This window comes from Vidua macroura, chromosome 14 (genome assembly GCF_024509145.1).
Source record: "Vidua macroura isolate BioBank_ID:100142 chromosome 14, ASM2450914v1, whole genome shotgun sequence".
Classification (NCBI taxonomy): Eukaryota; Metazoa; Chordata; class Aves; order Passeriformes; family Viduidae; genus Vidua; species Vidua macroura.
Window position 1 is genome coordinate 14,406,753 of NC_071584.1, and position 27,306 is coordinate 14,434,058.

Genomic DNA, 27,306 nt, shown 5'->3' on the forward strand with positions numbered 1-27,306 from the left:
GTGTTTAGGAGATGTCTGGACCTGGCGCTGAGTGATGTGGTTTAGGATGGTGGAATTGTCAAGGCGGGAAGAGACCTTCAAGATCATCAAACCCAGCCATCCCCTCAGCGCTGGCACCGCAACCCCAAAACCACTAAACCACATCACCCAGCACTGCCACTGCACCTCCTGAACCAAAGGTGTGTTTGAGAGGCGCCTAGATCTGCTGCCGAGTGACGCGATTTAGGGCTTGTGGGGGCAGTGGTGGATGGACGGCTGGACTCGATGATCTCGAAGATCTTCTTCCACCCTTGATAAATCTGTTCCATTCCGTTCCGTTCCGCCCAGTGCGCCGTGAGGGCGGTCGGGGGTGGGGGGGGCCGAAGGGGGCACCGTGAGGGAGCGCGCGCGGCGCCGCTCCCCCCTCCCCACGGGGCGCGCGCGCGGTGCCGCAGCGCCGCCCGCCCCTCGCCGCCCGCTCTGCGCACGCGCGCGGCACTGCGGCTGCGCGGCCGCAGCAGCGCGAGTCCCGCGTACCCCCCCCCCCCCGCAACGGCTGCGGGCGAGCGCAGCGCATGCGCACCGCTCCCTGTGTGTCCGTGCCTCCCGCCAGCCCCGCTCGCTCGCGCCGGGACCTCGCGGGGAAGTGGCGGCGGCGGCGGGTGCGCACGCGCAGAGCCGCCGTTCCCCACACACCCCCGTCTTCCGTTTCCCGGCCTCGCGGAGAAGCGCCGCGGGGGCAGCGAGAACCGGGAGCGGAAAAGGCGCGCGCGTCGTCGCGCGTGCGCAAAGGAGGCCGCGAGCGGCCCCCGCCGGGCTCCCGCCAATCGGGCACCGCCCCGCAGCGCCGCCGCGGCCCAGGCGCGCCGTGCGTGCGTGCGTGCGTCCGTCCGCTCGTGCGTGCGTGCGTGCGCTCGGCGGCGGCGGCGGCGGCGCGTCCCGAGCCCCGAATGAACGCGCCGGTCCCGGCGGGCGAGCGGCCCTGAGCGACCCGCGAGCGGGGACGGGCCGTGCCGAGCGGCTCCTCCGCACGCACCCCGCCCGCCGCACGGGTGAGTGACCGACGACCGACCCGCCGAGCGCCCGCTGCCCGCCCCGCCGCCGCCGCGCCGCGCTCCAGGGGCAGGCGCGGCGCCCCCGGCCCGCCCGCAGCCCCCGGCCCGGGGGGCCCGCCCGCCCGCAGCCGCCGCCGGTCCCGGGGCTTCGGCCGGCCCATGCAGCCCCGCAAGGGTCGCGGCACCCCGCTGTATTCCCTCAGGGTGCCCCGGGTGCCGGTACCGCCCCCCTGCCCCCTCCCCGGGCCGCCGGTGCCGCTCGCTCCGCCCGCCCCGGCCCGCGCCCTCCTTGCAGGGAGGATCCGCCCCCCCCCTTGTCTCCCGGTCCCGTTTCCCCCAGAATTTCATGGAATCGGGTGGGGGTCGCCCTTCCCGCGTCCCCCGCGCTCCCCCCGGTAGCCCCTCGGCTGGGGAGGGGTCGGGCCCCGGCGGTGCCGGCCGGGCCCCGCGGGGGTTCGGGCGGTTCCTGCCGGGGGGATGCCGTCCTGGCCCGTCCATCCCCCGGGGAGGGACGGAGGTGCCGCTATCGGCCCATCTCCCGCTCCCCGTGGGAGGATGTAAACTTTCCTGGAGATCCCTCAGCGCCGTCTGCCAGATCTCCCTGACCGCGGGCTCTCTGTGTCATTTGTAGTCACCTGCTCTGCTCTCATTGTTTAGGCGTTCGAGGGTTTGCCCTTCTCCCCTCGCATCTGCCCCTTCTCCCCTCGCATCTGCCCCTTCTTCGGGTCTTTTTTGGTTTTTTTTTAAGGAAGTTGCATGGATAAATTCCCATCCTACTTTTTATAGTGACTGTAGGATGCTGTGTGACTGTAACTCTTGGATAAAAATTTCTGTGAGGCTTGTGATTTGGGTTCTCAGCTACAGAACCCTACAGGACTCTTCCCCTCTCCCCTTCTTCACTCCCCCTTTCTCCAAAATAAACCTCCCAGCAATGAGTGTCCCACCCGGGAAACTGCGAAGCACTTGTAAGCTTGTGACTCTGGTATCTCCAGTGAGCGTCTTGGAAAAATCAGCACAAATATTTTCTGTAGCTTTTCCTGAGAGACCAAACCACTTCAGCATCTGCACTGGCATTTTCTGAAGCTTGTTTACTTATCACAGGTTTTCCCTAGGAGTCTGAAATTTTCTTCACAAATACAAATTCTAATTTTTTTAAATATAGTTTGGGAATCATACAGGTCACACAGCAAAACAAACTTTACAAGTGCAGGGGGTAGAGATCACTGTTCTTTGTAGGAAATACTGGTGAGGTTTTAACTCCTGTAATCAGGCTCCTGAAACATGTTTGGGCAGTAAATAGAAATTAGAGTCCAGGTTACTTTCCATTCTTTGGTGCTGAACAATGTCTCATGCACTGAGGGCATCCTGTGCCTGAGAGTTATTGAACTTGCACTTTTATATTAGGAAATCTGTTGTCTAAAGCTCAGTAAAGCAGCACAGAAGCTACAGGAGGGTGTAAAACCTGCTGCTTTAAAGATAAAATAAAGATGCTGTGAGGGAAAGCATTACATTTAATACTTTAGTATTAACATAAGAAATGTGAGTGCAAATGAACCCAAATTTTTCGGTGAAGAATGGTTGAGTGAATTTCTGCTTGTGTGATTCTAGGGTACGTGTAACTTCTCATTTCTTAAATCAAGCCCATGGAAAATTGATCTGTATGGAATAATCTTTGTGTCTGTAGTATGTGTGTTCCATTTTGGTGGAGACAGTGAAAATCTCCCAGCCAGTGATTCCACAGTACGTCACTCCTTGTGATCCAGTCTGTGAGACTTTGACAAAGCTGACAACCAAGATTCTATCAACAGGAGATATAATCACTGTTTTTTGTAATTCCTACTCATTTGTTAGCCTTTTAAACATGGAAAACCAAAATATTGAGCTGTTTTTAAGTTGCATTTTTCCTCATTCCAATGAAATGTAGTTTGATACTTGGCAAACTAGATTAGTTGCTCTGGGTGATTTAACTTGAGAGATGAAAACAGAATTTTGAGTACTTGGATTCAGAATTGTGGGGCTGTAGCTGCGTTACTTGGTTGGTTCATCTTTCTCAGAAAATAATATTTTGTTTCTTTTTTTAATGGACAGGATAAGTGCATTTTGACACAAAAGTGGTCTGAGAGTAGTGTCTCTTCCCATTTATGAGAAAGCAGATATAATTTATGGAGAGGTCTAGAGATGTTTCTCATGCTAAAGTTTTTTTCAACACTCTTTAAAAATGTATAAATAGGGTAAATGCCCAGTGAAACAAACAAACAAACAAAAGCCACAACAAATGTGGGGTTGAAAAGAAAAGTTTCAGATACCCTTGTAAAATGCTTTCAGAGTAATTTAATCTGATGGTGAAAAGAACGTGAATTTCCTTTTTGGCCTGCTTGAGTTTTGAATAATTTTTCAAGTGTTAAATTATTTGTAATTGTGAAGTATTTAAAAACATATATTTGCTTTTTTTTTTAAACACTAGCATCCCTGTATCAAGTAAAGATTGGCATTATTTTTAACTTTACTGTAAGCCTTAAAAAATCTAATTATGCAGAAGTACTTGAGGAAGTCAGGCTGTGTCAGGTTCTGGTGCTGCTGCAGTGACGTGCCTGTTGTGCGCTGGAAGGTGGAAAGCAGCGAGCTCTGAGAAGATTCTTCATAATCTTGTGTCTTGGAAAGTTGTTTTTCCTATAAATTAAATATGGTGAGAGCCACTTAAAAATTTTATGTGTGCTATGATTTACTTTCATTTTCTAAAATACAAACTTGCTGCTTAAATTGAAGGGTAGCTTTGTTTTATTAGTAATTCTTGTTCCTGAGTCAGTAGGATCTGTGTACGTGTACAACGAAATTCCTAATCTTCCTTTTAATAACAATAAAATATTGTTGGTGTTAATATTTTAGTAATATTATCTGAATATAAAATGAAACAGGTAGACCCAAGTGATTGTATGTGTATATACTAAACTGTTTATACAAAACTAGAACTTTTGCCTTTTACATTACTTCGTTAGTATATTTCTAAACATCCCTGTGTGATTTCTGCTGATCTATTGAATGTGAGATGTAAACAAGTAATCTTTGTGATATTACTTCCTGCTTGTCTTTTGTAGGTCTTTTTCTGCTCCCAAATATTATTGAAATTTTAAAAATTACCCAGATTTTTATTTTTTAATATACATACATACATATCTGTCTGTCTATCTGTCTCTTCAGGAGCCATTCTTTCTGCTCAGAAGGGATTACAGAATAGTCTTGTTTTATTTTTTCTTTAGAAGAATACAGTATAATAATTCTTTTGTGCTTAACACTTAAGGACTCCCTATTGCCACTGCAAAAGGGTGTGACTAGTTTATCCAGATTGGCACATTTTTTGTGCAAATCAGCAAGATCCGAAATCTTTGCATTCTTGTTCTGAGTGTGCGTCAGCGGCATAAACTGCAAACTGCTCGCAGTAAGAACAGAAAGCAAATGGAGCTGTTGGGAGAGAGAGGCGAGGGGGACAGGACAGGCACCTTTTGAGCAGGAGTTTTGCAGTAAACAGTTACAAGGTCTGTGAAAATCTGTTGAAGCAGGAGGCAGCAGGAGTGTCTGTCAGCAGGAGGACGCGCTGACGGAAACTTGAGGACGTTCCTTTGCTTTCGGTTAGAGGAGTGAGTGATGCCAGCATTATGAGCTTCTGACAGCACTGGGGAGCACCGGGTCTGCCTATGCAAATTCCAGAGACCAGCCGTGTATTTTCATGCAGATCTGTGCCATTGTAGCCCAGTCCAGATGTTTTGCAACTCTGCTCTTATTTATGGCTGGATTTTACACTTTTTTTCAACACAAATATCAAACCCTACGGTGGTTTTTCTTACTTAGCCGAGTCAAATGAAGAGAAAGGCTGGGGAGGATTTTATTGCAGTTGTGGCAAATTCTGGTAGTAAGGCTCCAATCTCCAGAGTAAAAAGCTCTAAGAAAGTCTATTTGAAGAAGATGATTTTTTTATTTCTTGTTAGATGTAGAAGAAAATGAACACAAACTTCTTAATACTGAGCCAAGAAATTCATACGTTCATTGAGTATTCTCACTTTGCAGGAGCTGTGTCTGCCTGAGTTGGGCACTGTGACCTCAGCGTTACATTTTAAAATGTGTTGCTGGTAGCACATGAAAAGGTTGTGATTCATGCTGAGTTTAAGTTGCTTTTCTGAGCTGAGAACAGCAGCTCTCGTGCACTTACTGAAACCTGGTGTGGTACTGCCAAACTAACTTGGTCGTGGAGAGGTTTCCACTGCAGCACCTCAGAGAGGTGTCTAAAATTTTGTTCCTAATGCTGTTCGAGTAGCCACAAGATACCTCTGATACCAAAAGTGGAAACATTTTATCATCTCATCTCCACTCTTTACTCATCTGCCCTTCGACTTTGTGAGCCTTTACAGCCAAAACCTGTGCAGGAGGCTGTGCTGGACTCTGTTTTTCTTTGCTTCTGTTTTTGAAGAAGTTCAGTAGCATGAATTTCATTGCATGTAGGTACATATATGTATTTTTTTTCCCCCTACAAATTCCTTTCCTGTAATAAACAATTATAAAAATGAGTTGCAGTAACTTTTTTTCTCCGTTGATTCTCTTGTTGTATTTCCCACTTATTTCTTTTCAATTTTCTGCTTTTGTATTAGCATCCAAAGTTTTATTTTAATTCTCAAACTTTTTTTGCATAAAAAAACTGCTTTTTCTTGCTGAAAAAAAATCATTAAAATTTGGCCAAATACTACCTCTGCCAGTCACTTGTTTATTTGGCTATATTGAAGTAGCATAAAGAAAAGGGACAAATCACTTCCAAGCATCCAATACTGTATTTACTAAGCTATGTTAATTTGCCTTTTGTTGATGTTAACATGCTGATTTTAGTTCTTTTTCCCTGTAGCATTGACAGGATTGCAGTGGCATTCTAAGGTCATTTAAAATCATGACAAGCTCAGTCGGACAGAAGAAAGTCTCCTCCAGACAAAGGAAGTGTGGGTTCTGTCGGTCGAATAAAGATAACGAATGTGGGCAGTTGCTGATGTCGGAGAACCAGAAGGTGGCGGCACATCACAAGTGTATGGTGAGTGACCGGCAATGGGATGGAGCCGGGAAAACGCTGCAAACACGTGGAAAAGCCACCCAGATTGGAATTAGCACACACGATTAACCACTGCAATTTGGTGTGTTTCATATCTATAATTTTCTCTATCACTTATACCTTTAAAAATTAAAATACAGGTTTTGTCTTTGCAATTTTAGCTGTTCTCATCCGCACTGGTTTCTTCACACACTGATAATGAGAGTCTTGGTGGATTCTCTATTGAAGATATTCAGAAAGAAATAAAGAGAGGCACAAAATTGGTAAGTCCCTATTTTGGCTCTTGAAAATGGAAGACAGTATTTTTCATACCCTCCATAAAGTTTGCAAGGAAGTTGTTCAGTGTATTTAGTCTATTTAATATTTTCTGTTAGATTTCTGAAAGCCACATTCTAGGCTCTTATTGTTATTGTGCCTTTACCAGTACTTGGGTTTGCTGCCAAAAATCTAGTTTTAACTACCAAATACACTTTTTTCTCCTTTTATATTGATTTAAAAAATAATGCTGTGAATATAGAGGGCTTATGAGGTACAGTAGTCTTGCAGCTCCACCAAATTAAAGAGATTGAGCAGAAATGACTTTTTTTTTAAATTCCTGAGATGCTAATTCATAAGGAATTCTTTTAGTATTATTTATTTAGAACTAGTTGTTTTCTAATTTGGGGAAATAAATGAGACTCTTTTAAAAATAATTTTAGCAGATGATCAGTTCACCTCTCACATTAAAACCTTTCAGCTTAGTTATTTAAAGCACTCTACGTAGTTACCAGTTCTTGGACCACTAAAGGAAGTCCAAAGTATTATTGTAGAACTACAATTTTATAGTAATAGTCTACTATTTCATCCACTGTTTCATTTGAATCTTTTCCCATCCAAGGAACTTCATTTGCTCTAATTAGCTGAAATAAGTAACTGTTCACAAGTCATTCATGTTGTGATTAGGACTTTCCAAAGAACATGGTAGTAAATGAAACTATGATCAAAAAGGAACTTCTTGATACTTGTGTCTCTTAAAGGGTTTCAAATGTTTTTTCTTTTTATGTCTTTGGTGGTTTCTCTTTCTGCTTCTGAATCTCTTTATGTTCCTGCCATTGCAATGGCTCCATTCTGGTAGCTCACCAGCTGTGTGTACTAGACACTTTGTTCAGGTTTTTGTAAAAAACCTGGATCTGGTCAATCTAATGGCTTCATAGTCCTGAGTTGGTTCCTCTTTGGAGAAAGCATACAAGATAATTTTAGATCTTAACTTAGGTGCCTGTCTCTGTAGCTGGCAGAGAGCTGCAGCTCTGAATCACTCTCTGGAGGAACTTGTCTTTCTCCACTGGCGTGTGGGAAGTTTAAAGGTAAAGGTTCATCATTAGCCCAAATCCCTTCTCTCAGGTCTGCTTGCCTGGTCCATTCTGGGGGAACACATTCAGCAAAAAACCTCAGAGCACTGGGTTAGGTGAATATTTTAATGGCCTGGGCTCAGTTTGTCTTCCCTCAGGAGGTGCTGCTGGCCAGGTGGGCTCTGACAGTGGGGACCTCATTACCAGAGTGACAGTGACAGAAGGTAGAGACTTTCTGATGGTAATAGATCTGTCTGAGAAAAGGTGGTAGATTCAAACATTGGTAGGCCAGTCACAAAAGTTTGTGAAGTCTAAATATTTAGAAGTACAAGTCACTGATATCTTAATTATTTTAATTATCTGTATTATTTCTAGTATCTGTGAATGGAAAGGTTTGGTTTTTTTTTTTAAGAACATACCTAATTTGCAGCTTATCAAACTTCTTATATACCCAAAATAACTTGAGTTAGTGACCATTTGGACAGCAGACATGCGCCAGTGGAATAACTTCATTACTTTTTTTTACAATTTTATTACTTACTAGAAACATGTCTAAAATGTGTGTACTCTGTTTTATAGGCACATCATGGTGTTCATAAAAAGAAGGTTGTCTTTTTGTAATTTCTGGCTTTCAAAAAAACCTGAGGTTCTGACTAAACTTGATTGGCTGGATATGTAAGCCTAGGCTTTTCTAAAGGACTTTGATCACCAATTATTATATAGCAAACCATCATGTATAACAGATTTATGAGATTAAATGCCCATAAAAATTAGATAACAACTAGGCAACAGTACATAACTACCATTTCAGAGCTTGCAGAGGAGTAAATGGAGATGATCCAAGGCTTTGACATTTTTACTGTTCAGTTGACTTTGTTAAAATTGAAAAACAGGCTGGTGGTATATTTGGTAACTTTGGTGGTATATTTTTTGGCATATTTGAGAGTAGCAAGGAGAACTTGACTAAATGAGTGTAGTGGAGAAAAAATGTATCCACAGATATATATATAGATGTAGATATATATATATGTATGGAATATCCTATATACTTAGATTTGGAATTGATTGTAACCTTTTGGGGGTGTTTGGCAATATGCAGGATACAAAGAAAAAGCTCCAGTTGTCTTGGGTGGTGAGTTTAATGGGAGATCCTGAGATTTTGGGGAATACTAAGTCAGTAGAGAACAATAAAGAAAACAATTTTGTGATACTGTCAATTGCTTCCTTTCCTACCACAGTATAAGAAGGACCATGAGCAATTTAGATGGCTAATTTAGATAGCTGTTATCTATGTGTCTGAAGAAGAATTAATTAATGGGAAAGAAGAGTAAAGCAACAGCCTCACTTTTAATCTTCTGTGCAATATAAGTATAAAGAGCAAAATTTAGTTTAGTTGATATAAATTAATTGTGCTTACCAAATATTTTACTAAATTCAGTGTTTTGGAAAGGACTTTAGGACATAACTGTAGAAAAAAAAAGTAAAGTTAGCTGCTGATGCTGAAGTAAATTCGCAGGTTGTCAGTATTTCTGACTGCAGGGTTCATTCCTCAAATGGGTGTAATTTTTTTTCCCTGTTGTCTTTAAAATATAATTCAGAATTAAACAGGTGCAATTATGATTTTAACTTTTCTGAAATGGACAATACAAACAGACTGTCCTTGTGAGGGGGATATTCAGGTGAATCGCTGTGTCACTTTCATCAGATACATTCCACAGAAATAAATTACTTACTTTCTTCATTGAGTTGATAATGGTGGTTGAGTTGATAATGCATCTGATGGTTATTGCACTGTTGCACACTTGTAACAAATGTCTTAATTTTAAAATAAAAAATGTGAAACACCTGGGAGTGGGAAGAGTAATACCAAGTGCATAAATCCATTTATTTTGTCACCAGAGTGGTAAATATATTATTTTTGACCTCAGAAGTACTAAACACAAAGCAACATGAATTGTGCTTTCTTTTCCTTTCCAGATGTGCTCTTTGTGCCACTGTCCTGGAGCGACCATTGGCTGTGATGTGAAAACGTGTCACAAGACATATCACTACTACTGTGCTTTGCATGATAAAGCTCAGATAAGAGAGAAACCTTCACAAGGCATTTACATGTAACTATTATTTATTTGTTATGTTCATTTTTTAATTTGTATTTTACGTTCTTTGTTTAAAAAACAACAAAGCAAAACAAAACCCCACTTTGGAATCTAAACAAAACTGTTGCAAAAAATTCTAAATATGATTGTGGCATTCAAAAGTGATGTGCTAGAAAAGCATATTTTCACTGCAAGATTTGTGTATCAGTGAGTCTTATAAGTGGGAGAAAAATGTACTGGCATTTAAATTTAAAAGATGAGTAAATAATCTGTGATTCGTGACTGACTTGACAGTTTTCAACTACTTTGTTTATAGGATTTTATGTCGAAAACACAAGAAAACTACGCATAACTCTGAAGGTAAAATTATTCAATATAAATTTTTCCCATTGTAGAAAGATACTTGGTTAAATTTAATTTTTCTGGAGAATATAAATGTTTTCAGTAAAAATTAGAGCTACATATTTTTGAGAAACAATGAGTTTGGAAGTCCATCTGATTTCTGTATTTTCTCTAAAAAATATTGACTGAGGTGGAGAAAAACCCCAACTATAAATTTTAGGATGTTCAAAAGATATGATGCTCCATAAAACCAAAGTTTCAGTAGAAGTTATACATTTCCTTCTTGGAAGAAGCTGGCTTATATTTGTAGTTAAGTATTCACAATACTAACATCTGAAATATTTTGTCAGATAACAGGTGACTCTTGCTACAGATAATGTTCCTAAATATTTATTAGGTTTTGGACTAGTGAATAGAGTATAACTCTTGAAAAAAGAAACACCCAATAGCAAATTAAAAGGGTTGTGATGAGTTCACTTACAGATAAGTTTCTGAATCATATTGATTAAAAAAAACAGTTTTATGGATCCATTCATTAAAGCTGTGTAGAAAGCTTTGTAGAAAAGAATAGTGAAATGCCACAAATGTTGATATATTGTGTGGTCTGTTAAAATTCCAAACTACTTGTGCTGTTGTGTTTTTATTAAGTATTTTTCTTTTTTTTTTCTACTGTATCTGAATTTGGGTATGCAAACAGGTAGTTTACTTCTTGCATTGTTTTCAACTGAAATGTCCACAGATTTGACTAATGAGGACTATGCAACTGTTTAGTGAAGATTAAACTTCATAAATTACTTTAGTCTCTAGGCCAAATGTATTGTTAAGATATGTATTGCTTTTTATGCTACAGGTAATGGTAAAGGTTTGGATGTTATTTCAATGTTCAGAAAGATTCTGAAGGCAGCAGAAAATACCAAAGAAAATGGATTTCTTTTTTTTACTCTATTTACATAATTATTGTTGTGTGCCTATATATAAAACTCCAATTTTACTCTTATTGGGTTTAAACAAGAAAAATAATATCAATGTTAAAATTAGTTCTCCAAAGAGAAGAGGCCATGTTATCTTGTGTTTGTTTTGGGATTGCTTTGTGTGTTAGCAGACACACAATATTAAAGACATTTTGAGTCCAGAGAGATTAATATCTTTAACTGATATTTTAAAATAATCTTCTATACTTGCTCACAAATGTCACAGTGTTTGACATGAGTTTAAAAATGCCTCCAATTCTTCACGGGGCTCAAAACCAATGGATTACTTTTTCTGCTTGGGATTTCTTGCAGGATCTGAACTTGTGCTTTTCTTTAAGAGTTTTCAGAAACCATTATCTTCAGTTTTACAGTGTTGTTTTCTAACAGCAAAGGCTTTTAAATTTTATATAGATATAATGGGGAAAATTAGTGGGGTTTTTAATTATATGTTGATGGTGGTGATTTATTAAAACATTAATCTAGACTTATAGAAGCAGCCTCTTAGATTGTGTATTTCTTCTCTCCTACCCTCAATGTCACTCAGAACTGCTGAGGCCAAAGAACCTGATAGTATATTATTTAGCACTTTGCACACATTTGTTTTTGTTTGAAATATTTCCTTCTGTCATGCTTTACACTCCTGGAAATAGCTTTGCACTTCTAGAGCTATATGTAGCTATACTTCACATTCCTTTTTTCAGTTCTTTATTTAATATTTCACTGAAATTCTACCCAGTGCTCTTTCCCAAAGAGTATGTCTTCTTTTTAGTCCATACAGTTTTGGAAACTTTGGAAAGTAGGAATACACATTGCATATGCCTGATACAATGCTATAAGTAATTTCCATAGCAATGGTGTTTTGCTACATTGAACACTGATTAACTTTAGCAGGCAGAAATTACAGGGTGGTTTTCAGAGTTTCAGAATGGACTTGGGAGGTTTTTTTTCCTTAATACTTAAATGCTGAGGTTTGCTAAGTGAAATGACAACTGGAAAGTGTTGGATGGTGAGATTAAGCTTTATATATATTTTTTGTTTGTTTCTTGATGAAAATGTGAATGTCAAGGAGGCATTTAAATGTGAAAGAATGATGGCGTGTGAAACCAGGTAAGGGACTTGGCAGAGAAGAGTGAATAGACTAGGCAGGGAAACTAGATGTTAACATAGTGGCTTATTTTTTTTTTAATCTTGTTTTAGTTTCATTTTCACTAATCTTTGCTTAGCAGTGTTTTCCTAACAGAACAGTTAAAGCTTATCTGTGGTTCTGTCACCCAGTGTGGGTGCAGGGAGGTGCTGAAACCATCAGTCCTTTTTGATGGAAACTTAACTGCTCCTTCTCTGGGTTGCTTTTTGGTTGGGGATTTTTTCTTATTATTTTGTGTTTTTTTTTTTTTTTTTCTTGGTCAGTTTAGAACATCTGTGGGTTCTTATGCTTGGTTCTTTGTATCCAGATTTAATTGTTTCAGTCCAAGTATTTTTATTCTGTCATTTATGTTAGTAGATGTTCAAAGAGTTTATAGAAGTATTTGGTTTGTCCAGAACAGTTTATTTTCTGTAGGCAGCATTGCTGCATAACAGTGAAATTTTTCCTTCCCTTCTCTAGAAAATGGATGCTTCTGGGGGCATACTTGCCCAAGTCTGAGATCTGGCTCATGCACTTTAGTTACAAGTTCTAGTTTGAAAAGACTGTATGTTAAACACTTAATAACAGTTAAAGAAAATCTCTTGAGGCTGAATGGAAATAATGTTGAAGGACCTATGCTGGAATTAAGTTACCTGCTAAGACTTAAGAAAAAGGACCTCATAGATATTTTTTATTGCTGTTATGAAATTCAGATGGTGTGAGGATTCATCAGACTTGGTATCTACTCATCAAGACAAAATTAATGAGTAAGGGGAATTAATTTTTCTTCACATGACAGGACTTGATGAACTACCTTCTACTTTCTTTGAATATGAAAATGTGAAACATGGCAGCAGAGTATTATGCTCTTAAATTCATTATCTGTTTCAACAGATTGTTGGATTTATCTATTTAGCCTGGTATTTAGGTGGCATAGAGTAGGAAAACTGTATTTCTCCTTTGTGTATTTCCTTTGTGTAATTCAGAGTGATTTTTCTGTGCTTTGTTCCCATTAACTGGAAAAAGTACATCTAGGTTTTTGCCGTGCTGGTTACAAATTTAACAAAACAACTGAACTTCTGCTAACAGCTTAATTCATAATTTTAGGCAAGCTGTCTAAGTTTTCAGTACCTAATAGGTTACAGGAATTGGTGCCAGTGCTTTCAAATGATCACAGCTAACAATTAGTTGAATTACGGTGCAGTTTGATACAATTGCATTTATTCTTTTCGAAGAATGAAGTATTGTTGAAGTAATGTTTTGGAGCTGTTTCTTGGAATTTATTCCAATGTACTGGAAATAATTGTTGAAAAATGAAAAAACTGGCCTTTCTCAGTTCCCTGCAGGTGGGGCTGCCCTGGCTGATGTGTTGAATTTAAAACAAATTCAGCTGATGAGGAATAGTTTAATATAAACTAAGATAAGAATGTCATTTCATCTGTTACCCAGTGGTAAGACAAGGACTATCAAAGCCGTGTGACTTCTCTTATTAATGTTTAAAGCAGATGCTTGGGAGCTGTGGGGTCAGAAAATAAAATGTCTGTAATTTCTGTTGTAGCTGTGCTCAAAGCCTCAGGGAGTTATGTTTCCACAGTGGAAATAAGGACATTCCCTGTCTTAGCATCATTTTTTTTGTCATTCTAAAGATCTGACATGGGATCTGTGCTTCTCACACTGCTCAGTAAATTGAGTCAGGATGATATTTCTCTGAGACCTGTTTAGGGGCCCTGCAATCTATAGTGCACTGAGTACTTTCCCAAAGTGCTGTGAAAACCAGAGACTGGCAGGAAAAGCATCTGCAACTTTTTGGCATTCTAGTTAGGTAACGTTCTGATTCATCTTTGGATTTTTCAAGCAGTGTTTGTTCCCTGGTGCATTTTCTGTAGCACTGCTCCTAGCACAGGTTGGCCTCACATTTTTTGCAGTAACAGTCAGGTGTAAATGTTCCTGTAATGTTGCAGTTTGGGGTCGTTTTGATTTGGACAGTGAGAAAGTCTTCCTGGGCTCTGCTACCTCATCCTGCCTGGTGTCTGTCTGATGTCTGTCTCCTCTGCTGCCCTGGGTGTGGCATCAAATGTGTACCTGGTGTTCCCACAGAAGCAGCTGGTCCAGGCAGGGAATTAGCAGTGTCCCATTAGAGACTAATGAGGGTTTGTGCAGAAGCATCACACCAGGGTTTTCTTATGGAAAACCACATGGCTCATGGAAAAGAAAAAATGTAAAAGTCGTGTGGTGAATGGTTTGTCCTGTCTGAGGAGCTGTCCTGTGGTGTTCTGATTCTCCCTCCCATCTAGGCAAGGTGTTACACAGAGAGGCTTGAGCTACTCAACAAATTCATCAGACCAGGGGTCATAAGTTTTGTGATTGTGCAAATAAGCCAAGTGCTTCATTGTCTTCAGTCTTTGCCAGTGCTTCTTTGCTTGAAAATGCATTTAAATTGTGTGGTTAGTAAGGACTATTTTATTATTTTTCTGTGTTAAATATGCTTAATTAAAGAAACTATCTCAAGTACCTCATAACAAATAACGTTTGGACAAGAGTCATCAGTTCCTTAAAGTATCTGGGGCTTTTGGAAAACATATTATTATCTATGTGGCAGGACCTAAGGGGTAATTTAATTTTTTCCTCTCTGTTCTTACTTTAGTTTAGATGTGTTTAATGTAACTTATTTGTTTTCCATTGAAAAAGATAACACAAAAATATATTCAGCATTTTGGTCGTTAATTTCACAACATCTGCTGATAAAAACTATTATGATTTCATGATTAGTTTACCTGATTTTGTATTTGATTGCAAGGGGGTTTATGCAAATCCCTGATTCTTATTATTGCATATAGATGCATCCACATTTTTAGTATTAACTACTGGGCCAATAAGGCTCTTCTCTGGGTTTTTTTTGATGTTTCTTTCCAATTTAAAACAATGATGTTGGCTCATAGGGTTTATTTGGTTTCAGTCACAGTTTAATGAGATTTTACTCTAGGATGCTGAAGTACTCTTTTCTTTCTCTGCTATATTCCATTTCTCTTCTAAAAATCTTAAGAAGATTGATTTTGTTCCTTGAAATTTTAGTTTCTCTTTTATCCCAAATGCACTGTGAAACTTTACCTGCATATGTGTGATTTCAGATTTATGTAGCCCCTTCAACATTCTATGCTTTGGCTTCTTTTCATGTCCAGTTCTACTTGCAGATATATTTTGCCAGTAGTTTTAGTTTTTATCTTCCTCATATAAAATCAGCCTGCTTTGTTTCTGGCTCTCTTACTCTGTTGTTTAAGGTAATGTAGGATGTAAATAGAGCTGTATTTATTGTACACATCCTCTTTTACTTGTTCTTTCACAACCTTTAAATCACTTAGTTCTTTCTTATTTTGCTTTAACCTGGCTTTTGGAAAGGGGTTCCATGTGTATTTCAAGCTGATGCAGTATGGATCAGTGATATCTCACTGGTATCACCTCTTCTCTGCCAAGCCTTATTTTAAGCAGCAAAACATCTTGATTCTTTTTCCTTCTAGTCATGATCAAAGGAGAATTTTTAGATTTCTCTCTGAAGCTGAATCTCCCTGTTAACAGTTGATGTAATACAGCATTTTGCCAGGGTTCCTTCTGTGGTACTTTGTACTGCTCATGGATTTCTAAAATGCAAATTAGGGGCTTGTTGCTACTCTTTTGAATTTACAATATCATATTCCTAGGTGGTTTTTAAAATGTAGATTGTTTCTTCTTGATTCCTACCCTTACCCCCCAATTCTCAGGCCATGTTGTGTATTGGGCTCTTTTCAGATCTAGCATTTAGGGACATCTGAGGGAAGCTCATAGAAACCTCCTTAGAACACTTTATCTAAAGTTATGTTGAGAAAATTGTCATGATTTTAAAAAATAATGCAGTAATGGGACATGTGATGGGGGGTAGTTGAAGAGGGAATTCTAGGGATTCTAGGGAATCTCAGGGGACTCAGAGGATGGGTGATATCCATGATAAAACATCACCTGGTCAGGGAGGAGTTGAACAACTTTTTGTGTTTTCCTTAGTTCAAGCTGACATGAGAAGTTGGAAACACCCAACCATCAGATGCCAGGGACACAGGGTAAGCTGGCAGTGGGCTTGAGGGGAGGGATAGGGCACCCACCAAGCTGTAAATTAAACATGAAGACCATCCAGGGCAGATGGCTGGTGTTTGATGGCTGGTTACAGTCCCCCTGTTCTGTTCTGCGCGTTCATGGTGCTGTAAAAACGAGAGGAGCTCTAATGTTTGAGGTGTCAGTCTTGGAGGACAGGTGTGGTAGAGCAGATCTCACATCTTGGTGCTGTTACTCTGTAGGTCCACGTCACTTGAAGTAGGAGATGTAAATCTTCAAGGAATTGTGTTTTAGAGAAGAGGTGTCATGTAGCATCTGGATTTTAATGTCTGACCTTCTCTGAAAGTCATCGTTTTGAGCACAGAAGAGGGGTTCTCCTTTAAGGAAAGCTGTGCATTCTTCATGGTTTTTTATCTTACACTGAAACTATCTTTTAAAAATACAGCATTTTTACTTTTCAAATCTTAAATATGCTAATAATTATAGACTAAAAAATAGCACTTAAGAACTTACTCTATGAGGAGATTGACACTTCTAAGAAACTGGTTTTCATAAGGTGTGCTTGGTTTTTAGCAATTACAACTCACTTCTAGTTTTGTAAGTAAAGAGTTCAGGACATGCTTTAATGTTATTGTAGAAAATAAGGGTGGACTGGGGTGGAAAACATTTTGGCTGACAAAATTGACAAGGAGCTTTGGAAAAAATAAGGAGTGGAAGTGCATGGACTATGTTTGCTTCATGAAATAGTAGGGAAGTCCTTTGAATTATTTTGGAAGGAATATTTTTAACTTCTTATTGATGTCATTTAAAGGGTCATGGATTCAATAGTCACATTTTTGTAAGACTATTTTTCTAAAATAACTGTCTATGATTTCTGTAAATGTAAAAATAGAGACAAATATTCACAAATTTATTTGAATAATCAGTGGAGAGTTCATATGATGAACAAGATAAAAGAGAATTCTTTTTGAAAGAGCTTTTCAGATTGTAATAAAATTTGCTATATACAATCCAAGAGGTCAATATCTAAATTGCATTATCTTGCCTGGGGAGTTTAACAAGTGGTGACAAATGAAAAATAACGTTAGATAGGAAATACTGAGAAGAAATGTAAAATGTATTGTTTCATTACATAACCTGTGTCATCATGTATTTAGTTTTTTCAGAGTAAAATAAATGGTGGTTTTGACATGCAATTAGAAAAGAGTAGTTTAGTTTATATATTAAAGTATAGGGATGTTGTAGAGAGTCTGATGTGTCTTAGTAGCAACTTGGGCAAATCTGTATATAGCTGTATAATCTGTAAGTTTAAACCAAAATAATTTGCAGATCTGTATAAATGTCAGTATAACCTGTTGTGATGCATTTTTGGTGAGTTTTCTGTCCTTCCTTAATAACTGAGCAGAAGCTGTAGCTTTCTTTGGGATTAGTGACAGATACAATAGATGGAGCTGAACAGGATGTCCTTGTGTGCCAGGCTGGACCAGGGCTTCAGTTTTCTGCTCCCACTTGGTGGCTGTGGAATATGTTCAGCACTTTGACTTCAACTTTTGTGCAGTTGAGTCACTGTTACCACAAGATAGAAATGTGGTCTGATTTTTATGTGATGATAGGTAAGGAAGATGAGCGCTGGCAAGGCAGCATTTAGTCTCCAACTAAATGCTATGATGTCCTATCTGGATACTAAAATAATATGGCAGTATCCATCAAGTGAATGTTCCAGGTCTTCTCATTGCCATGAGAAGAATGTCTTCTCATTTCTTCTGTTTGGGGGCTCATACTGATGTTTGTGGTTTGGATTTAGAGAAGAAAAGTCCTTCAGCAGGGTCTGTGTGTGTTCTTTAAACAAGTCTGCTGAAATATGTTTGTGGTTTGAGCAGGGGTGGGTGCTACATATTAAAGGAAAAAAAGGAGGCTGCTTCTGTGACTAGGAAAGCTGTTAGTGACTGAATAGAGCTGGTTGTTAGGTGTAATTATCAGATACAATTTAACTAGAGCTTACCGGAAGCAATCTTAATCTTGCAGAATTGATCTGTTACCTTCTCTAGAGCTGTGAGTTGTGCAAAGGATAGTGTGCCCAAAGGCTTGGCTCAGCTCTCTGTAGCATTCACAGCTCAGCTGACATTTGCAAAGGAACTTGTCAGGCCTCTTTGGCATGTCTGTGTTAAAAAATGTGTTCTTATGTTCCTAATAGTCTGTAAATACTTGATATGGGATGTTGTCAGTGGGGATGATTTCCTCTAAACTGGAGGCTGGTTTTAGCTGAAGATTTAAAAATATTCTGTAATGAGATAAAATTGTAGATTTGTTTCACTGAAGGCAAAATACTTTTCAGTTTTAAAGCTTGATGTTATAACCCAATGGATGAACTTTTTTCTTAAGTCAACAGGCATCAATTAATAAAGCAAGGAGAGAGATATTATTTGGGTACATTGGCATACTGTGAAGGGCCATTTACATTGTAGTTATGAATCTTAATAAATTATTAGCATATTTCATGGATGAAAACACTTTCCAGTTTCAGTGTAGATTAAATTAATGTTATTTTCAGTGAAGGTGAGGATGTGTATGTGAGGACACATTTTAGGTCTGAAAGTAGAAGTTGTAAGAAACACTAAACCTTCTTATGTTATCAAGATGCAAAGCTGTGTGACATATAAAAAGTAATGTTTTCAGGATCTGCAGTTGCATGTTTGTAATAAATGGGGAAAAGGTGCTATTTTTATTTCTGTCCAAAATTCGGAAAATACAAGTTGTGGTTTTTCTTGTCTGGTGTTGGTGGATTGTGGGTTGCTTTGGTTTTTGTTTGTTTGGTTGGCTGGTTTATGGTTTGTTTGTTTTGTTTTTCCTTAGTTTATTTTTTATAAAATTGTGGAGATCCTTATTTAATTATGTTTTCTGACTTCTAAAGCAGATTTAGAAGAAAATATCAATGAACACGAATTGGAGCCTTCACCTCCCAAAGGAAAAAGGAGGGGTCGTAAGGGAAAGCCAAGAAAAACAAATTTAAAAGGGCAATCAGAAGACACTAGATCTACATCCTCACACGGCACAGATGAAATAGAAAGCAGTTCCTATGTAAGCAGTAAATATACTAAACTTCTTAGAAGACAGAATTGCATATTTCTTCTCTGAAATATAAGTTTTATTAAAATTTGCATTTGTCTGAGCCTCCAGCTGGTGGCCACAGGCTTTTAAATTGCAACCTTATTTGTATCCCAGCAGTATATTTTAGTAAAATGTTTTTCTTTCAGAGAGACAGGTCTCCCCACAGAAGCAGCCCCAGTGATACAAAACCTAAATGTGGATTCTGTCATGCAGGTGAAGAAGAAAATGAAGCTAGAGGAAAGCTTCATATATTTAATGCCAAAAAGGCTGCAGCACACTATAAGTGCATGGTGAGTAACAGTATTGTTGTCAACCAGTCTAGTCTGTGAATTTTGTCTGAATTGCTATTTTGGATTTTAATACAGTACCCTCACATGTAATTATGCTGAGTATTGTCTGTATGCTGATGATCTTAAGCACTGAAGTGTTGCAAAGTGAGCAATTCATTTATTTTCACTGCAGGCAATATGAATAAAAGCTGGCTTCATGCTAAGAGATGGAATTAGCTCAGGGAGATGCTTCAGCTTATTAAAAATGCTCCCTTAGTGTCTAAATGCATATGAAGTATTTTAAAAGGAAAACAGAAAACAGTTCTAACTAAAAGAATACTTTCCAATAATAAAATAGCTTCATAGGCGTTCAGGCACAATCTGAGAAGAATCCATGAACTTTGTTAATTTTCTGACCTGTTGATTCAGGCTGTGTGACTTAAGGAGAGTGGGGGATATGGAAGTTCTAGAAAGCTCTTGCATTTAGATGATCATGTTTATAGAACTGTCAGCCTGAACAGGATCTAATTGCAAAGAACATGAGCAGACAGTGCCATGAGGGAGGTGGGGCTTTGGGTAACAAAATTCACTGGTTCATGTTGTATCTCAAAATGAATAAATAGTACAAGGCAATCTGTGGAGTTACTCATTGACTTTCTGTATCCAGCCTCACTAAACAGAGAGCTGGTTTGTGCCAGCAGCTTTGAGTCTTACTCTAGCAAAGCTCTTTGTTACTTTGTCTACCTAACTTCAGTTTTAAGGCAGTTAAAGCTGAATATAGCAGGATGATGATGGAAGGGATGGTACTTCTGTTCTCCATTTTCATCCCTCAGGACTTCACAGCTCTGTTGACATCAGGGTCGAACCTAAATTGCATACATGTCACAGGGAAGGAAATGGAATATTCCTAAAAAGTTGAGTAGTGTAATTGGTAATATTTCCCATTTGCTACTTTGTTTTCATCCTATCATTATTTCTCATCTACTCCTCTGTCTTTTAAAATAAATGTCTCCAAGGCAACAACAACTCTAATTAAAGCAGTCAGGTGGGGATCAGAAGGAATACTTTAATTGCTCAGCACAGGGGTTTTCCTAGTTTGTTGGTAAAGCACATGCTGTCTGAGATCACAAAACTGTGTGTTTTGAAGAACAGGATGTTCAGTGCTCAGTTATTCCTGTAAAGAAAAAAATTTCCAAACATCTTGGTGACCTGACACTCTGACTTGCTTGTTTTACAGTTGTTCTCTTCTGGCACTGTCCAGCTAACAACAACTTCAAGGGCAGAATTTGGTGATTTTGATATCAAAACTGTACTTCAAGAAATCAAGAGAGGAAAAAGAATGGTATGTACCTGCAGAATGTGATGAATGTATTAGTGATACTGCTAAGTCCTGTATAGCTCTGCCTCCTTCTGTTTATGAAGTAATCTTTTCCATCTTTTTCTAAACACAAAATTAAAATATATTGTTACTTGTGGGAAGGGCAGCCAGATAGGAATCACCTTAATATTAGTGGTGTTTGGGCTTGTGGTATTTGGGATTCTTTATGACAATGTACATAACTGTTGTTATCATAGAATCATATGATTCATATTAGCCATGCTGTAACTATAAGAGAGTAACAGCTTTGGACCTGTGTTACTAAAAACACACTATGTGGAGCTGCACATAAAATTAGAGAATATGCAGTTCTTGCAGTGAATATATTCTCTAAAATTGGAAGCAAACCAGTGTTTCCAACTGTTTAGGTGTTTTAGTAGTAAAGCATACTAAGATCTCAGAGATGGGGATGCTGGTAAAACATTGCACAGTATTTTATTAAAAGTGAGGATGTTTTTAAAGTGCTAAGAAATTTATAGGGGATCAGAGAGAGAATAAAAAACTGGCAGTATTGTTCCTTGAAAAAAAATAATTTAAGACTCTCTATATATTAGCATACTGACTTAAGCAGCAATAAAATGGCCTTGGAAATGCAAGAACATGTTTTGCAATCATGTAGCAGTTTTCTGTGCAACAGACAGGTAAATCCTAGTGTTCGCATTTTTGTGTGTTGGTATCTTACAGTTTCTGGTTTACCATGTCTTTGATTAACTTTACATTGGAAGGGTGATCTGCCAGAGGAATTACTGTGTTCCAAAATGTTAGCCATAAATATGAGGGACACTAAACTGAATACTAAGAAACAAAAGACTGAGATGCTGAATGTTGCCGTTCTCTTCTTTCCCCTGCACAGAAATGCACACTCTGCAGCCAGCCTGGTGCTACTATTGGGTGTGAAATCAAAGCCTGCATAAAAACATACCATTACCACTGTGGAGTAGAAGACAAAGCTAAATACATTGAGAACATGTCACGAGGAATTTATAAGTAAGGACCTATGTAATTGTTGAATCTACTACAAAAGTAAAGATACTTCATGACACTTTTTCTGCCTAACTTGGCTAGTCAATATGTTCTTAAAAAAGAGGATATTATTTAATTTAAAATGGTATTTTTAAGTATTTGTTAACTTTACGAAACATTTCAGTTACTCAGCTAATTAAAATTTCTGTAGTGTTGTAGATAGGAGAAAGGAGAAAATTATTTGACGTATATTACATTTTCCTCCTCCAGTAATCTATAATTTAGATGAAAAAAATTGATGTCATGATTCCTCCATATTGATGTGTTTGTAGCTTCCTTCAGGGGCTTTTTGGACCCCACAACTTTCCATCCTTCCTGAAGAGCTGCGGCTTGGCTGCAGCTGAGCTGCCGTGCTGTGCCCACGAGAGGGCATTCGCCAAGCAGTGAGAGGCAGTTCTGCAAAGCTGGCATTGGTCACACTTCTGTTGGCTGCTCTTGATGCTTGTTTTCCTTCTCAGTTTAACTGATGCTTGACTGGAAGCTGTGAATGATTCAAGAGTTTGCAACTGACTCGTAGCACATCTCAAAACTAATTGAGAGATAAGTAAGGTTTTGATGGATATTTTCAGTGTAAATCCTCACTGTTCCTTTTATTGTGCCAGACTCTATTGTAAAAACCATAGTGGAAATGATGAAAGAGATGAAGAGGACGAAGAAAGAGAAAGCAAAAGCCGTGGCAAATCAGGCACTGACCATAATGACATTCCTCAGCAGCAGCTCAATGGAAACTAGGTATGGAAGTTACTCCTGACAGATCTGTTACCGAGACTGAAACGCAATATACAATTAATGTAGTTTACTGCAGTGAAGTATTTAAATCTAGTGTATGCAGAGTACTTTTTATTGGCATACTGTAGAAGAATGGGGAGGATTTGTTGTTTTTTAAATCCAGCTGACTTTGTAACAGTGTAAGAAGGGAGGCCCTCATTTCTATTGCTAAATGTAGGTGTAATGTCAGAGCTGTGAAATGCTTTTCTGTATGATTTTAAATTTACTATTGTTTTCATCATTTTTTAAACAGGTTCAAGGGACAGAGTTATAGAACTGGGAATGGCTAAGACATCATAACTACTAATTCTTTTAAATTGTTTTCTAAAAATCAGAAAAGGGTTAGTAACTTTTTACTACCCAACTCTGTTAGAAATTTCATTGAACTGCCTGAAACGTTCATGTGTGTGAGCCTTCAGTAAGTGGCAGAGTTTTACATGTCAATATTATGTAGTTTGTAGTCTGCAGTGTCTGGAAAAAAAAAATGAAACACTATATAAATGATATGTAATATGTACAGTGTCAAAAGTTAAGGCAGACATTGAAATGAAGTAAGATCTATATTTCTGGACTGAATAAAAACTTTACGATTTGGAATGTGTAAGTTGTTTAGTGGATTCACACAATGAGGGAAGGTCTTAGCTAGTTTAATTAACAACATGGACAAGTCCGTGATGGCAACCAGCTGGTACTTTGTGAATTTTGCATTTTCTTCCTGCACAAGTTCCGGAGGCTGTACATGGCAGAGCCGTGCTGTTTTTGCTCGGGAAGCACCCAGTAGGAAAGGACTCGGTGTACACGAAGCACGCTTGAACATTTCAGGTTGTTCCTGTTGTGATTGCTCATTCCACCCGGCATTGTTTGCGGGAGATTTACTTGAGCAGCTGTTGGTTCTGAGCTGTGAGCTTTAGAACTCATGCCAAAGGGCTGTGGTTCATTCTTTCCCCAAAAATCCACCTCTTTCTGTGTCCTGATTTACAAAGAACACTTCACCAAGTGTGATTAAAACCCTACTATACAAATGTTTGGACTTTGCAGCCCAATCTCTTTTACTTCAGAGAGTTACAACTCTTAACTCACTATGGAATTTAGCCACCATATCTGATGTCCATACCTCAGGTGTTCTCTGTTGTGTGGAACACTTCATGTTTTGTCAAGAATGTGCATAAAGGTCCCATATTCTGTAAGAAGAATGAGGAAACAACCTTTTTTGCTAGATTGGTATTTATTTTTTAATCATATGACCACTATATGGGAAAGTTCGTGTATCATCCTTATTGTTTTAGTGATTTTTTTTTTCCTTTCTCTGTCAAGTCAACAATCACATCATGGAATTCTACTTGCTATAATTTGATGTTCCTTGAGGGAACGCTCAGATCTAGGCTATACCAAACCTAACAGAACAGTCCTCTGACTGCTTTCAAAACAGCTTGTCATTTCTAATGGCTACTGGCTTCTTCAATTGGTCTGTTAAAGCACATCCTCAGACTTACTTAAATAAAACCAAAAAGCTGAATCTAGTCCACATGTTTGTCTGTTGCTACCGCATCACCTTATTGTTTGTTTAGGGTTTTGACTTGTTTCACTCTGAACTCCCAACAAAACTTCTGGATTTGAAGGAAGGAAACAAGCAAAAGACACTGATTTGACTATAAACTGCTACAGTTCTTCTGTGATTGGTATTGCAAAAATGGTTCATTTGTAACATGAGTTTCTGTAGCATTTTTTACTTGTATTTTTAAAAGATTTAACGTGTGTCATTTGTCTTCTTATGCATTCCCTTAATGTCTTGAGGGACTCAATTACTGTATATTGGAGTTTCTAACATTTTACCTGTTAGAATTCAATCAATTCTGTCTGCTTTCCTGGAGAATAATCCCGTTTGGAAAGAAATATTGCTGTGTACAGAAAATATTCAGTTACTGCTCTAAACATGATGCCATTGCTCATTTTTATTTTGTATTTGTAACTTTCAAAATTAAAAGCGTGACTTGAATTGCAATGACAGATGGATTATTGAAATTGTCTATCAAGGTGTTTTGTTTCTCCTAGAATGTGAACATTTTTCAGCCACTCAGAACAGTTTTAAAATGCAAAATAGCATCCTTCAATATTTAAATTACTTCAGTTTGTGCCTCAGACATGGCCCTCCCATGGAAAAAAGGCACTTGGTTTGCAGCTACTGTATTTAACTAAGTTTGCATGGGGTAGATCTGCCAGCATACTGACTGTACTTGAGACTGAGCTCTAATTCATTGTGTCAGTGGCTTAGTATAATATTCAGTCCAATAACTCACCTGTTGTGGATAAATTAACCCATACCTTGCCTTGAAGAACCAGAACAGCACTTTACCTTCGGGTAGCAGAAAAGCGAGTGGCTGGTTTCCCTGTTACCCCTGTGTGCTGAAATGGCCTGGTGAATCAATTCAGAATTCATGGAAGCAAAGTCAAAAGCAAAAACCTTTTCTTACAAGCCTCAAATTTGTCATAACTGACTTCAACTCATGTATGCTGGGTAAAAGTGCCTTACGATGTAAAAACTGTATATGTTCCCAAGTAGCATCACCTGCTGGGGAGTAATTCTGTCGTGGTGTTAATATTTAGAAGAAATGTACCTCAGCAGTGTATTTACTGTACATCTCTTACGTCCTTAATTGTAGTTTTAAAAAGCATGACAATGTATCATAGTATACAACATTTACATCATTTTTTTTAAAAGAAAAAATACTGCCATTACTGTCTTTTTATGTGTATTTTAGCTTGGAATTTCAGACAGTCTGTCTGAATTTTTGGGGGTTTGTTTTGTTTGCAGGTTTTGGGCTTTGGTTTTTGTTTTTGGTTTTTTTTGGTTTTTTTTTTGTAAAGCAATGTAATCTTTGCAAGCATATATTGAAGATTATTCTGGAGCATCTACTGCCTTCCCAGAAATGTTAGAAGTAATGAAAGTGCTCTATAGGTGAACTAGGTATGTTTAAATTAGCTAGTTAAATTAATACAGTCAATTTGTTACTGAGATTTTTTTTACTAGGCACCTTTTGCTTTCATCTCACAATCAGAGAATTCAATGTCATGAATTCAACAAAACTTGTCTTTACAAACTGGTTTCACTTTAATTTTTTAAATTTTATTTTATTATTGTTACTTTTTGCCTTTGGGCATTTATTTTGCTCACAAGAGGATTGTGTGCTGTTTAAGATGCCTGGAACCCTCTGAGAAGGGAGGCTTCTCCCCAGCTCCCTGCACCTCTCCATTAAGAGATCTCCCCAACTCACTGTGGTCTCCCAGATCTGTGGTTCTGCTATTCCCAGAAGGACTGTGCCAAGGAAGGACAGGCATCACAAGGATCCTGTTCAAATATCTTGAGGATACAGCTGGTGCAATGCCAGAGTCCCAAGGTCAAAGCCCATAGCAGTGGGCTGTGCTGTCCAGGGCAGGGGGAAAGGGCTGGTTCAGTGTCAGTGCAGCTCCCGAGCATGAGGGGAGCAGAACATCTGCTCCTTCAGCACGGGCTGCTCCACAGGAGGTTCTGTGATAAGGCTCTAGTAGGAGCCACACCTGCACTCCACAGCGTCTCAGCTTTAGGTACAAAGAGCTGTGCTGATCTACAACGGTTTGAGTCTGCCAAATCTGGCCCCAAAATGTAGTGTAACAGAAGAGAGTTTGCCTCTTACTCCTGCCTATAGGAAAAAGAACTTCATGCTAAAACTGAGCAAAAAATGAGGAGGTGATAATTTATTTGAAATATCAGACTTAAGTGGCAGGTGATAATCAGTGCATTCCAAAAATATTAACAAGCTGAATCAGATTGACAAGAAAATTAATCCTCATTAGATTAAATTAATCTGAAGAGAACTGAAAGTGCATGATAGCAATTAATAACTCTTCTCCATGTCACCAGAGTCAGATTCCACTGTATTAGTGATGGAGGTGAAAAAACAGAACACAGCCCTTGATTTATATACTTGGTGAAGCAGTTCCTATACCTGCGTATGTATGCACAGCCATTAGTCTGCAGTGACATCTCAGCCCTTAACGAATCCTGGAGAGCTGTTGCTTGTCAAAGCACTCAGGTTAGGCCAATGTTTGCAGCTTTTGCTCTAGCATATATTTACATTAGGTGTAAAGACAAGGAATGTATGGAAGAGGGTGAATGCATTCCTATCTACAATGTTATGTATATTTTGTTCCTGTTATATTGGCTTTACTTCCAAAGTTGTAGTTTGCAGTATTAGTTTCTTTTTATTGGTATCCTTGCATATATATATTCAATAAATGAGTTATGAATTTCATGCTTGCATATCTGTCCTTCTTCCAAAAGTATAACTTTTGAAACTGTCATTTTAATACATAAATGCAGTATTTCCTATTGAGGTTACAGGCCTGGAAAACATTACCAGGAGAGAGGTGAGAAGGCATCACGCTTACAGTGTGGCACTTGGTGGTAACTCTGCATGTCTCTGTTCCTAACTCTGCACTGGGTAAGCTGCTTTGGGTTTACCACTGCTTAATGCAAAGTGACTGACTTGCTGGAGGTTCCCTTTCTCACCTTTCAAGAACTTTTTGTTCCCCAAGAGTGAATTAATTTAGACTAAGCAACAAGGGAATGCAGAGTATGTCTTGGTTTCAGCTCGGATAGGATTCATTTTCTTCTAGTAGCTGGCACAGTGCTGTGTTTTGGATTTGGTGTAAGAATACACTTG

General features: G+C 38.9%; 1 protein-coding gene across 3 annotated transcripts; it reads left to right on the forward strand.

Moving 5' to 3' along the window:
* The first annotated feature begins 880 nt into the window (after positions 1 to 880).
* On the forward strand, positions 881 to 26,895 carry PHF6 (PHD finger protein 6). Of its 3 annotated transcripts, none has more exons than XM_053990216.1 (11): positions 881 to 1,031; positions 5,923 to 6,102; positions 6,282 to 6,383; positions 9,426 to 9,559; positions 9,861 to 9,904; positions 18,972 to 19,138; positions 19,315 to 19,458; positions 20,675 to 20,779; positions 21,669 to 21,802; positions 22,441 to 22,570; positions 22,860 to 26,895. In XM_053990216.1, the coding sequence occupies exons 2-10, from the start codon at positions 5,965 to 5,967 to the stop codon at positions 22,568 to 22,570; spliced, it is 1,098 nt and encodes a 365-aa protein (XP_053846191.1). In that variant the 5' UTR covers positions 881 to 1,031; positions 5,923 to 5,964; the 3' UTR covers positions 22,860 to 26,895. The 3 variants fall into 3 exon arrangements, with proteins under 3 accessions (XP_053846191.1, XP_053846193.1, XP_053846192.1); XM_053990218.1 differs by having other exon boundaries at positions 882 to 1,031; positions 18,975 to 19,138; XM_053990217.1 differs by lacking the exon at positions 881 to 1,031 and adding an exon at positions 1,397 to 3,720.
* Positions 26,896 to 27,306: the final 411 nt, after the last annotated feature.

Bases quoted from the DNA above. Each gene is read 5' to 3' on its own strand.
- PHF6 (XM_053990216.1), top strand. From the start codon at position 5,965: ATGACAAGCTCAGTCGGACAGAAGAAAGTCTCCTCCAGACAAAGGAAG. The intron at 6,384-9,425 runs GTAAGTCCCTAT...TTTCCTTTCCAG, and splicing joins TAAAGAGAGGCACAAAATTG to ATGTGCTCTTTGTGCCACTG. The intron at 20,780-21,668 runs GTATGTACCTGC...TCCCCTGCACAG, and splicing joins TCAAGAGAGGAAAAAGAATG to AAATGCACACTCTGCAGCCA.